We start from the raw sequence: 13,620 nt of genomic DNA on the forward strand, positions 1-13,620 counted from the left end.
CACGGGCCTCTCACTGTTGTGGCCTCTCCCGTTGCGGGGCACAGGCTCCGGACACGCAGGCTCAGCGGCCATGGCTCACGGGCCCAGCCGCTCCGCGGCATGTGGGATCTTCCCGGGCCGGGGCACGGACCCGTGTCCCCTGCATCAGCAGGCAGACTCTCAACCACTGCGCCACTAGGGAAGCCCCAATAATTTCAGTTTTAAGCTGCCTAGTTGGTGGTGCTTTGTTATAGCAGCGAGGAAACCAATACAGCCTGTGTCTGAGGGTAGCGCACAGGAGCCCTCTCTGCATCCTGGCATACAGTTCCCTCTTTGAGAAGGACCCCTCTGTGCTTGTGTCTCCATCGTTCCTCCTATCTTGAGGGAAAGATGGCCTGTGGGGGTTTAAGCACTGTGCTCCAGTGGACACAACCCTGCCTTGGCAACCTCATGAATGTCCCCACACAGAGCACATGAGGCCTGCAGGCTAGTGGTTGTGACTGGGGGGGCTTGCTTCTGTGTGTGGAGAAGGGATGGGGACTGTGACCTCATCTCTGCTGGCCTAAAAGCCCTGGGCTTAGCATTTCCAGGGGCCAGGAAATATCAAGACGTGCTTCAGTGGTTTTGCTACAGTCTGTGATTACACGGTCTGATGGGCAGACTCATCGGTGCTCAAATGTGCTTTTTATAAAATCCCGAACCACTCCTCTTGGAGTCTTCTGTTCCCCCGCTCCGTCCAGCTCAGCGTGAGGCTGTAAAAAAAAAAATGTTCCTGTGGTTTTGGTGCTGTGTGTGTGTGTGTGTGTGTGTGCGCATGTGCACGTGCACGCATGTGTGTCAGCGAGAAGCAGAGCACAGAGAGACAGACAGAAATGGAGAGATTCAGATGCACAGGTGGACACAGAGTGCCCGTGTCTGCAGCACACAGAGTTGAAATAGGAGACTGGAAGACTTCCTTTCTCAAGATGCTCTCCCCTTTGGGAGCCGGTGGCAGCTCTCACTTGAGGTAGAGCTGGCGAGTTTCCACTCCTTGGCAGCTCTGGAGAATTCTTCATCGCTCAGAGCTTGGCCAGGAGCTGGATAGGTGTGTCCCAGGAGCAGAGCCCGGATAATGCCTCTCTGTGTGGGCTTGGCCTCGGTGCTCCCTTATCAAAGCCCTGGCATTTCTGGGCACTGTGGGCAGGGGAGACTCGGTCTGCACGCCGCCTGTGCCCTTCACCCCCACCAGGGGTGAGGCCGTCCTCGTGCCGGGCAGAGATCTCCTACTGGGGGAGCCCAGGAATGCATGTGGGTGCTGGCAGGGTTCTGGTGCGTGGCTCAGAGTGAGCTATACCCATCCCCTCTCCAAGTGAGAGCATAGCTCCTCCAGAGGAGAGCTGGGAATGCCCAGAAGAGGGTTGGGTGTGAAGGAGGGGATGTCGCGTGGGCCTCACCTGCAGGCACGAGGGAGGTGAGCAGTAGGGCTTCTAAATGCCATCCCAGAAAGGTGGTCAGGACTTCAGACCACTGAGTCAGAAGGTTGCAGGGTTCTGGAATCTCTTCATGTCCCCACATTTGCTGGGTGCCCCCCTGCAGGCATTAATGGCAAAACCTGCACAAGGAATGTGGTCCAGGTACTCATCTTTGGGGATGTAAGGGAAGGTGGCAGCTGGGGAGAGTGGGGGTCTCTTTCCAAAACTTGCCGAGAGCGTGGGGAGAAAAGGAGACCCACCCCTACCGCTGCCCCAGGACGGAGTGCGCTTCACAGCTTTAAGAAGATAGTCCCAATGTGCCGAGGTCTTGGAGCTTGCTAAAAGGAAGGAAAAGAGTGTCAGGAGGCTCAGCCCTTATCCGCCAAAAGTTGTCCCCTCGTCCCCAGGTTATACAAACAAGTCCAGGCTGTCGTGTCCGCTGCCGCATCCCCATGCACCTGGCATCACAATCGAGCAGCCTTCTCATGGAGACTCCGGCAGCCTCCCTCAGCTGGACCTTCTGGCTGAGCTGTGGCACCTCCGGGACAGGTGACCCTGGCGGGCCCAGCAGCTTCTGTGAGAACCAACCTCAAATCTGAGCATTTTGACTGCTGATGGGCTTGTGTTGATTTCTCTTGCTGCCCACCTTTTCTTCACTACCATCCTCCATACACACTCCCCTCCCCTTGCCTGCCCCAGCCTCTCTGCCTCCTGCCCCCTTCAACTTCACCTCCCTTCTGCCAAGGAGGCTCCGGAGAGAGCCCTGAGGAAGCTGGAGACTGCTCGCAGCCTTGGCTCTGCCACTGAGCTGTGTGTCGTTGGGCACCTAGCTTTACCTCTCTGAGCCTCAGCTTCCCCATCTGTGAGGTAGTCCCCCAGACTCTTTGCAACTCTGGTCGTTAAGTCTTACTTCCGTGGAGGTGAACATTGTCTAGGAGATAAACGTGTGCTTTTCCCCGAAGCACCTAGTTTTGGATGTTGTCTGTAAGCTATGGCAGCTGGGTTTAGAGAAGCCACCCCACATTTCTAGATGGGGCAGGGTCAGAGACAGGTGACAGCCCTTCCTGTTGATAATAATGCTTTTGTCCCTGGAGGCACCTTTAATTTATTAAGACCTGTCCTCCCCTGTAACTATAAATGTCCTTGTGCATTAGGCAGGGCAGTTAGTACCTATATTTTACAGACGGCAAAACAAGGCCCAGAAAAGTTAAGTCCTTCCCCAATGATCCATGGCCCCTGGTGATTAACGTAAATTAGTAGAAAGAGAGCCAGCCAGAAGCCAGATGATCTGCCCTTAGAAAATCACCAATGTCCCTAAGGCCCCAGTTTCCTGTCTGTAAAGTGGCAGTAATAATGGTTGCAGGGTCACGCATAGTAACAGAGGTGCAAATAGTTTGCAAACTCTAAAGCACCTGTTCACCTTCACCATTCATGGTGGCGCAGAGAGCCGGTGACATTCTCACGGTGTTCTCCGCCCTCCGCCCCCCTCCTGCGTGCTGTTCCCTCCAGGAGATACACGCCATCTTCCAGGGTATTTCTCTGGGCCTCCTATCTGGCCCCTAATCCCCCTATGGTTCTCTCCCTCCAGACTGTAAATTCACCTGCCACCCGGAGTGCCACAGCCTGATCCAGCTGGACTGCAGTCAGCAGCAAGGCCCCTCCTGGGACAGACCCTCTCCAGAAAGCACCCTCACTTCGACCTTCAGCCAGGTAGGCAGCAAGGGCTCAAGGACCAGGCTGGGAACAGCCTCCGAGGTGCCCCGGGCTCCCCTGTCCCTCCCAGGAGCTCTGGTGAGCGGGAGGTGGCGTGAGTGTTCCACATACGCTGGATGTTGAGGTCCCCTTCTGGCTGGCTGGGGTCCACAGCACACACTCTGATTCTGCCCCCAATTCTGATGTGGGGGGCGAGGGTCTCACACCACCAAAGCAATCATCTGACACCCACTGGGTGTCCTGCAGTTCACCTCAATTCTGGCACTATCTGTGCGCCTCCCCACCACCACTTCAGACACCAATTGCAAGGCCATGTTGTCACCTTCTACAGCCCCCTCCTTGGGTTCAATTAATTTGCTAGAGCAGCTCACAGAACTCAAAATTTTTACCTACTAGATGATCAGTTTATTATAAAAGGATCTAACTCGGGAACAGCCAGATGGAAGAGATGCAGAGGGCAAGGTGTGTGGGAGGGACACAGAGCTTCTGTGCCCTCTCCAGGCGCCACTCTCCCTGCACCTCCACGTGTTCGCCAACCCAGAAGCTCTCCAAGCCCCAACTTTTTGGGGTTTTATAGAGGCTTCATGACACAGACATGATTGATTAAATCATTGGCCATCGGTGATTGATTCATCCTCCAGCCCCTCTCCCCTCCCCAGAGGTCAGGGGGTGGGACTAAAAGTTCCAGTCCTCTAACACTTGGTTGGTTCTCCTGGCAACAAGCCTGCATCCTTAGGTGGCCTCCAAAATCACTTCATTAACATAACAAGAAACACCTTTGTTGCTCTTCTCACTTAGGAAGTTCCAAGGGTTTTAGGAGCTCTGTGCCAGGAAAGGAGACAGAGACCAAATATATATTTCTTATTAAAAAATCACAATATCACACACCCTCTTCCAGGTGGCTGGGGGGATGGAACAGAATCGGTGACACAGGGAAGTCTGTCACTATTGAGAAGTGTCCTGTAGTCCACCCCAAGCACAGAGACTGCTTTGGCCTAGGGCTCCAGCCATAGGTATGGGTATGGGTAGGGGTAGCGGTGGGGGTCCCAGAGAAAGCTCCTGAGGATCCTCTGAGGCCTCGTAGCCCTGGGGAAGTGGGGGTGCTGGGGCTGAGGCTTCTCAGCACATCATCCTGCCTGCCAGTCAGCCAGCCAGACCAGATCAACTTCAGAGGGACTGTGCAAATGTTCTTTCCCAGTGTCAAAGGACCAGGAAGTTAATGCCCAAAGCAGCTCTTGGTTCTGGGCTTTGCCAAGCCACTTGAACTAGGGTGTGTCTGACCTTTGATGTCGAGGATTTGGGAGGGAGACAGGAGAGCGTTGTTTTTAATTCTTGCATTGATGAAACATTAATTATCTACTATGTGCCAAGCACTGGTAAGAGTGGGGATAATAAATGATACATCATATTCTGGTCCTCAGAGAGCTTACATTCTGGCAGGGGAGGCAGAATACAACCAAATAGTGTATAGTGTGATGCATGTTTCAATAAAAGTATGAATGAAGCATTTTGAGTATACGGTGCAATTGTTTCTGTTGGGAGAAATCAGGGAATACTTCCCAGAGGAGATGACATTTACCGTAAGCCTTAATGTATTAGTCAGATGTTGCTCGTTAAGGAAGTAAGTCGTGTCCATTCTTACTGTAAGGGCATCATCCATCTATTTATTTAACAAATATGTTTTGAATGCAGAGCATGTGCCAGGCCTGGGAATGCCAGGGACTTAGTGATGCAGTAAAGTAGGGGAGCAAGACTTTAATTAAACCCCATATTTCTGAGAGAAAAGCCCTGTGTGCTGTGAGAGACAACACAGATGCTGAATGACTGGTTATTTCCTCAAGAGAATACAAGTGGGCCTGGGGAATCGGGGTCCAGTCCCAAGTCCCCAGACTAGCCATCCACACGCTTTTTCTGACCATGATGTACATACTCAACAATGTTCAGTCACCTGGTCCACCCATAGGTGCTACCGGCCTCCCTGCTGTTCCCCAGGCCTTTTTCTCCCACTGGGAAAGTAGTACTAGAAAGCAAATATGATGTGTATTTTTATAAGAATGATATTGAATTTGTTCTAAAAAATATATTTTTAAAATTCTGTACATCCGAAAGAAACTTGGAGCTGCCCCTCTCCACTGCTCCCGCGCCCCGTGGCCCAGGCCTCACTGAGCCCTCAGACACCCTGGCCATGGGGCGGCCTGGGCCATCCGCAGTGTGAGAGCAGGCAGGCGGGAGGCATCATTCCAGCCTCGGGCCCGGCCGCTGCTGCCTGCCCCGGCTCCCAGCATCGTGCACATAGCCGTGAAGTTCCACATCTGGCACAACTACCCCTGGAGTAAGCTGCCAGTCAACGTGAGGCAAAGTCTTGGAAATTCACAGAGAGAATATGAGAAGCAGGTTGTCCTGTACACTATTCGCAGTCAGTTACAATATAGAAATACTTAAACATGTCAAGAAGATGAACCCAAGTACTGTGGGGAACTGTGCAGTCGAGAACATCTCATGCTGTACCCTTACCATTTATCAGATATGGTAAAGGGCCTGAGGATAACACCATGTTCATATTATCCTGGGATCATGGATGACATTATGAACAGTGAGAAAAGTTATTATTTGTTGCCCAATTTTACTGCTGCTGCCTGCCTAAGGCTTCTTGGCATAGGAAGAAACCAGTACATTGATCTGATGAACCCGTGTAGATCATCAGAAATTTTTTTCACAAGGAAAACGGCCCATGATCTTTTACCAGTAAAGCCAGTGGAAATTGCCATAGAGGCATGCTGAGTGGTGTAGGCTGGCTATGTCACAGAAGATGACATAAAGATATGCAGTTTGCCTGAGAAATGTGCTATTGATAAGATCATTGATGCAGGCCCTCAACTCTCTGGATCACTAGATTACAGTGTAGTACATAGTTTATATAACACAGGATTTATTTATCTGGATGTGCTAATATCTGATGACAGTTATATAGTAGTTCCTCCTCTTGCAGGTTTTGTAATGAATCGAGTGCAAGGTGATTGTTTTGAAACTCTGTATTTGTTTCCATAGATGAGCATATACTAGTATTGCAGGTCTTGCAAATGCACTTGAGATAGACCTATCCCTGGTTAAGGATGCTGTGTCATTTGGGGTACTGCCGATTGGGGTTTGCCCACAAGATAGGACTTCCCTGGCCGTCCAGTGGTTAAGGCTCCACGCTGCCAATGCAGGGGGTGTGGGTTTCAATCCCTGGTCAGGGAAGTGAGACCCCACATGCCGAGCGGTGCAGCCAAAAGATTTTTTTTTTAAAAAAAAGGACAAGTAATAAATTTGGATCAACTTTGTTCATCGTGGAGGAATGCTCCACAGAATAAAGTAACTCGTTTATTTAGTATGAGAAAAAAATCATGTACATCCTCCACACACTTTGGAACTGGAACTGTTTATAACGTAGTCTGAATGTAACCAGACCTCTCGGGAGGGCCTTGCCCTGTCCAGGGTGAGAAAAGGAAGGGAGACAAATCTGACCCCCAAAGCCCTGGTGAATGATGCAGATTTTTGCTGAAGGTTTTCTTTAGAAGATGGAGGAGGGAAGTTCCATAGCACACCGTATAACAACATTTACCAAAAATCTTATTTAAACGACTCTTTATTTTCCCAATTTTATTTCCCATTGGGAACTTCCAAGTCTCTCTTCTTTCTGTTCCCCTCGAGCCTACCCATTCCCCATCCCAGAGCCTGCTCACCCCACTCCATCCTGCATTTCTACTTTGGGTCTCTATTTCTTCCTCTAGAGCAGCAGGTCTCAAATGGGAGGGGGTGATTTTGCCCCCCTCCACCAGGTGGGACATTTGGCAGTTACTGGAGACATTTTTGGCTGTCACAGCTTGGAGGAGGCTACTGGCACCTAGTGGGCAGAGGCCGGGGATGCTGCTAAACAGCCTCCATCGCACAGAAAAGCCACAGCCCCGCAACAAAGAATCATCCGGCCCCAAATGTGAGCAGTGGGGAGGTTGAGCAACCCTGCCCTAGAGTGGCTTAGCCAGCTCTCACGTGGGTGGGAGGGAAGGCCCCAGAGCAGGGCCTGGGGTTTGCTGCATGCCTTGTCTCATTCCCAGAATTTCAGCAGTGAACAGGTGTTTCCAGATCTGAGTATTTGGAAGCAGAGTGACTCCCTTTCCTCTGTTGGAGAGATGAGTCAACCTTGGAATTTTCTGGCAAGCTAACTCAGGGCTGTGTCTAGAGCAGAACCACCACTGAAGTATAGAAGACACATAGAAGAAGCCAAGAGTCCCTCGTGGGTGCAGCAGAGCAGCACGCCCACCGGCAGCCAGCCTGGAATGGGGTTTGCTCCCGGGCCGGCTGGGTTGGGCTGCAGTGTTTGCCTTGGACAGGCCTGGCTGCATGCTTCAGGCACAGCTGGGACAGGACCTAGCCTTCTGTCAATAAAACCTGGGCCCTGCTCCAGGCTAACTAGCCTTTTTCTAAAAAGCTTGTTTGTGCTGATTTCTGCCTTGGCTCGATTTTCTGTTGCATACCCGGATGGAGCTTTCGTTCACCTTGACCTTGTCACGTGGTCTGAGCCAACCAAATGTGCGAGTGCTGTTTTCGGGGTGGGGGTGGGCATTTATTGTGGCCCGGGCCCTGGTCAGAGCTCCACTGGTTTGGAGGCACGTGGCTGTTAGGAGGTCTCTCCGCTTTGTTCTTTAAGAAAAAGAAAATCATTGAACTTCCTCCATCGAGAAGGAACCACTGTTAGTTAACATTTTTATATTTTCTTCCTGTACATTCATACATTTTTCAAAACACAGTTGAGATCATCCTGTAGATAAGTGTTTGGCCTCAACCTTTGAAAAGCAGTAATCCCAAGGTTCTGTCTGTCTTCTCTCTGCCATGCCAGACAGAGGCGGGGAGGGAGGAAGGGGAGGGCGTGTGAGGGGGCAGGGATGGGCTCAGAGCCCCAGCTGCACTCACAAGGTGTGTGGTTCGTGCATGTCTCTCTCAGGTGGAGAAACAAAGGAAGAGTGGATGGGAGTTGCCTGATTTTTTGTCAGTCTCTGCTTGGAGATCTCAGAGGTCTGTGATGTCTGGTTTTTCTCTTGGGCACCCATGCTGACCAAGCAAATCCCCTTCAAGTCTACCCCAGATCCCTTCTTCAGTTTAAGCCTGTTTCCTAGAGGACATGGTTGGCATTGGCTGAAGATCACAGAAGAGCTGCAGTTCCTTTATTTGGGGGCATGCTCCAAAGATGTCATACGTCAGGTGGTCCTAAAGGTGCTCTTATCCTGTCACCCCTGTGATGAAAAAAACTCCCAGTAGCTCCCCAGTGCCCTGGGGATGAAGTGAGACCTCTGCTGGTTTGGTTCAGTCCTTTCCTTGCCTTTGGGGAAGCAGATCCCAAGAGAGGAAGCCCTTGCCCACAGCTGTTGATGTTCATCATAACCTGCTGCAGACCAGGGGGTTCCTGGCAGCTCTGTTCCCCAGGCCTTTGGTGCCACTTTTCTTGGTACATGGAACGCACAGACGACAAGACCAAAACATAAGCACTCTTCCTTCCACTCAAATCACTTGCAGCCGGGGAATGAATCTTATATCCATCAGGCCCCGATTCCATCCCCTCCTCCTGGCCCTCCAGAACCCAGAAGCAGCATTTAGAAACCAGGTTCCCAGGTCCCCGCCTGTCAAGTCCAGCCCCTCCCACAGCAGTTCCCAAACCTCACTTGGGCACTTTCCACACTTGAGATTCTGGCCATATCAATATTCCACCTATGCTACTATTTACTTAATATTTCTCTTTACATAGATTTATTTGAGTGAACTTAAACTATGTTAAAGGAAAAATTTTAAATCCTTCAATCACCATTGATGTACTTAAGATTTTTTTTTCCTGACACACATTAAATTAATATTTAATCTCTAAAATTAAAAAAACAGTATGCCTAAGGACTGTCTCAGATTCTTTCCACACATAGTAATGGAGCCAGGCATTGTTCTAAAATCTTTTCAGGTGCCCTCAGTGGGAAATGCTGCCTACAGAGGCTGCACTCTGGTCATCTGGTGCCCTGACTACCAGGGCACTGGGTCCAGCCCCTTCCTAAGGGGCACCGTGAGTAGTGGTGAGAGCCGCGGGGGTGCTGGGATGGAAGTTCCAGCCACCAGCACTAAGGCCAAGGTGCTTTACAAAGGAGGGATGGATCTGTATGTACTGACAAGGAATAGTGCCAACAGAGACAAGTCACCCAGTGGTACATGCAGGACAAGCCCATTTGTACTTTGTACATATGAGTGTATGTGTGTATGCGTGTGTGTCTAAATGTAGAGTGAGGGCCTGGAGGGCGCCCAGCCAACTGTTCGAAAGGATTTCACTTTGGGAGGGGGTGGGAGGTGATGGGTAGAATGAGAGAACTCTCGACTTTTGCTGTTTGCTTCAGGGCTGTTTGAATAACCAGATGCTGTCATGTGTTTCTAGTGTAACATTTCTAAAAGGCAATACATATTTTCTTAAAGAAAAGAAAGAACCCTGGCCTGAGTGACAGGAGAGCTAGGCTCTAATTCAGTTTGTGTAGATGACGATCTTGGCATGTGACTGGGAACAAGCCTCTTAGCTTCTCTGAGTCTCAGGTTTCTCCTCTGAGAAATGCTGGTTGTGTGGCTCCAGTGAGAAGATGTATGTGAAAGCATGTCAGTATCACCGGGTGACATTCCAGGGCCGACTCTGGTGCTTCCAACAGCCTTACTGGATTTTTTTATCGTGTCACCCTGTGATGGAAACCCTCAGCGGCTTCCTATTACCCTCAAAATCAGTCTAAATCTGGATTAGCACACAAAACCCTTCATGGTCTGGCTCTGCCTACTCTCCACAATACCAGAAAGATGGATTACTCTCCTGGATATAAAGCCAGGACACTACAGCTTTGTGGTTTGGCGGGTACTTGTTGCTACAAGACTTAACGATTATCCCCTCTGCTGCGGCCTGAGTTATTGCTCTACTCTGTTGATAAAAAGACTCAAGACCCTGTCCCCATTCACCACAGGGACAGACGGCTTCCAGGGTGGGTCGGCCCGGCCTGCTGGTGTTTCAGCCCCACAGGTCAGGTCGCTGCTGCCTTTCTGCCTATGCGCCCCACCTCCACCCCTAGCCCACCGCTGTCATTCCTTAGCAGGGCCCCCGCTGGAATCCCCTCCCTCAGCCCCTGCAGCCACTGAGCAGTGACTCAACTGGAGTGCAGAGCCGAGTAACCTGGCTCCCAGCCCTGTGCTCCCTCCGCAGCCACACCAGTGTCACCCTACTGGGAGCTCTGCTTTTCCAGAACCCTCCAAAGGAGGAAGCGACTGTGACCGGTCCTGCCCCGGCCCTCCTCCCAACGTCACGGGCTAAACCCAGAACTACCACACGGGGGAGCCGGGGAGCCAGGGAGCCGGGAGGGGAGAACCTGGGGAACCAGGTCTATCTCTGCAGAGAGGCTGGGGCTCCCTAAGTAACGCTCTTTTTTTTTTTTTCTTTTGCAGTAAGTCTATTTTTCCTTTGAGAGCGTCACTCAATCCTTTCGTGACCCTTCTCTGTCATGCTGTCTTCAGAAAGAATTGAGCTTATCTTATGGCCTGCGTGAAGGAGCTTACTTACCTTCACTCCTAATATTATGAATTGTAACAAAGATTTTTCATCTTAAAACAATATAATAATATTATTACTATTAAGCTAAATGCTTTAAAGTCACAAAAACCAATAAAGCATGACAAGATGCCTTCTATTTAGCACTCAAAGCCTTCTATCCTGGTATGCCATTTCTTCCTTTCACCATGATACACTTCTAGTCTGATTTATCATTTCTTTGTGCCTATAAATTCACAAGCTTTTCTCCTCTGCACACAGATTCTGATAATGACGCCTAAGTAACACTCTTGATTGATACCTGTACACCTCTCTGGGAGGGGTCTCCTGGTCCTGGGTCTCCTCTGAAATGCTTGATAAAGGTTTATCAAACTGAATTGTGACTGATAACAACAGTAGCTAACATTTGTTGAGGCATACCATGTGTTCTGTCTGCTTGTTTTATCAATTATTGAGAGAGGGGTGGAACGGGAAATCCCAAATATAGTTGTGGATTTGCCAATTTCTCCTTAAAGTTCTGTCTTGTATTTTGAAGCTCCATTATTCAGTGCATAAACATTTAACATAATTACATTCTCTTGATTAATTGACACTTTATCATTATGAAATAACCTTCTTTATCCCCAGTAATATTCTTTGTTCTGAAATCTACTTCGTCTGTTAATATAGCCACTCCAGCTTTTTTTTGATTACCATTAGCATGATATTTCTTTATCCATTTTTTTACTTTCAGGCTATTTGTGTCTTTATATTTAAAGGGCATTTCTTACAGACAGCACATAGTTGAATCTTGTTTTTCTTAATCCAGTTGGATCATCTCTGCCCTTTAATTGGGTTATTTAGCTCATTTGCATTTAATGTGATTATTGATATAATTAGATTTTAAGTCTCTCATCGTGCTGTTTGTTTTCTATTTGTCGAATCTGTTCTTTGCTTCCTTTTTCTTTTCTTCCTTTTCTTGGATTAATCAAATACATTTTATGATTCCATTTTATCTCATTTTTTGCCAGCCCATCCTCAGGTGCCAAAGGAAGGAGCTGGTCCCCAGCTGCTCTGCTCCACTCTGGCTATATCTGGGACAGTTGCTCCCCCATCCACAGATTTCCCTCCATGCTCTAGAAGCCAGGAGTGCTGGCCAAATCTGTCAGTGATTCGACTCCACTAAACAGCTGCCTCTAACGGGAGCTGCCCTAAGGCCTCTCTCAGCAGCCCAGGCCAACCCAGGGGAGCGCAGTTCTGATCAGACGGAGGGGAACAGCTTCCCACCAGAAGGCACTTGATATCCTGGCTCCATTGAGGGACAGAGCTCTAGTACTTATTTCTCGAGAAATCCTTAAGCACTGGAGACATTTCTCCGTGCTCCTCACAGCCCCACCCACTCCTTCTATCCTAGCATCAGTAGGTGTCTGAGATGACCTCTGGCTGGCCAGGTTGTCCTGACGCTCTAAGGAGGCAACAAGGCTGTCTTTCTGCGTGTAGTAGTGCAAGAGTTATTCACACGTCTCACGCCCGTGACCACATTGCCCTGGCTACTGGAGGACTGAAGAGGGCCATGTGGGGGATGGTGTTGTTGATCAGAAACATCTTTTATGATTCTCTAGTTTCCCTAAAGGAGGGCAATTAGATGGCAGACTCCCGGTGCCTGACTCAGACCCAGCATGAGCTCTTCAGGGCCTCTGCTTCTTGGTATGGGCTGATTTAACTGCCTTTGGTGTTTGTAAGTGTCAGGGCCTTATCGAAGCTGTCAGCCTTGCAGCCAAGCGAGAGAAGTGTGGAGTGGGCTAGAAGCCCCGAGAAAGTGACTCTCCTGTGAGTCAGCCTAAATAGTGTGCAGCCACGTACCTCTTACAACAGGAAGTCACCTGGGGGGAAATTGAGCTCTGTGCTGTGCACGGCGGTTTAATGCTGTCAAATGCTGCTCTCAGGATGGAGGGTGGCATTCTTAAGATTCACCCCAGAGAGGACATCTGAAAAAGGCTGCTTCTGAGAGGCACCAGCAAGGTGGGGGAGGTGTGGTCGTGGTTGGTGAACGTGTGTCAGGAAGTGGGAGGACACAGGAGGATTTTGACAGGCAGAGGAAACAGCAAGACCATGAGAGGGCAGGGCGGCTGCTGGCAACGTGAATCAAATGTGCGCGGCTGTAAGGAGAGATGCTTGATTGTGGCTGGAGATGGGTATGACCTGTTGGCTGGGCACATGCTGTGAAAGACCTTGAAGGACCCACTCTGGAGTTCAGGATATTGTTGTAGGCACTGGGGCGTCACTGGAGGAGGGACAACTGATGAAAAATTGTCAGACACAGAGGCCCTGGGTTTGAAATCTGATTCCACCATTTACTAGCTCTTTGACTTTGGGCAAAATGAGCCACCCTGAGCCTCAGCTTACTCATCTGTAAAATACGTTCTTGTGGGGTTGTAAGGATTAAGAGAGAGAGAATGAAGTGTGTGGGAGCTCGGTAACTCCAATATAATGTCTAATTTCATGTCGTTCCACTACACTGGCCGTTATGAGAAGGCAGGAGCTATATCTTCTTCAGAACATCCAGTCTAGTGCCTGCCATGTAGAAGGTGCTTAGTAATTCTTTGTTGAATAAATGAATAAGCTTGATACTAGGTCGTGAAACTCAATACTTATTCAATAATTATTAGTTGACATCTGAATGGGAAGGTTTTATGATAGAACAACACTGATCAGATCTTGGTCTAGAAGGGTAACTTTGGCAACAAGGCAGTGAGGAGTTTGGACGAGGCAGAGATGAGAACAAGGGAAACTACGGGAAGGCTTTGCAATAATCTATGTTGATGGCACTCATCAAGATAGGAAATTCTAGGGCTTCCCTGGTGGCGCAGTGGTTGAGAGTCCGCCTGCCGATGCAGGGGACGTGGG

The 13,620-nt window shown here is 49.7% G+C and overlaps 1 protein-coding gene across 1 annotated transcript in view; it reads left to right on the plus strand.

The window, feature by feature from the left end:
- The window catches only part of RASSF5 (Ras association domain family member 5), a 74,656-nt gene that overhangs the window by 26,592 nt on the left and 34,444 nt on the right, over positions 1-13,620 (plus strand). Inside the window, exon 2 of the mRNA XM_007470705.1 lies at positions 3,019-3,140. Coding sequence (XP_007470767.1) covers positions 3,019-3,140 — 122 coding nt within the window. The remainder of the gene's footprint in view (positions 1-3,018; positions 3,141-13,620) is intronic.

Source organism: Lipotes vexillifer, unplaced genomic scaffold (assembly GCF_000442215.2).
Source record: "Lipotes vexillifer unplaced genomic scaffold, Lipotes_vexillifer_v1.1 scaffold1122, whole genome shotgun sequence".
NCBI classification, from domain to species: Eukaryota; Metazoa; Chordata; class Mammalia; order Artiodactyla; family Lipotidae; genus Lipotes; species Lipotes vexillifer.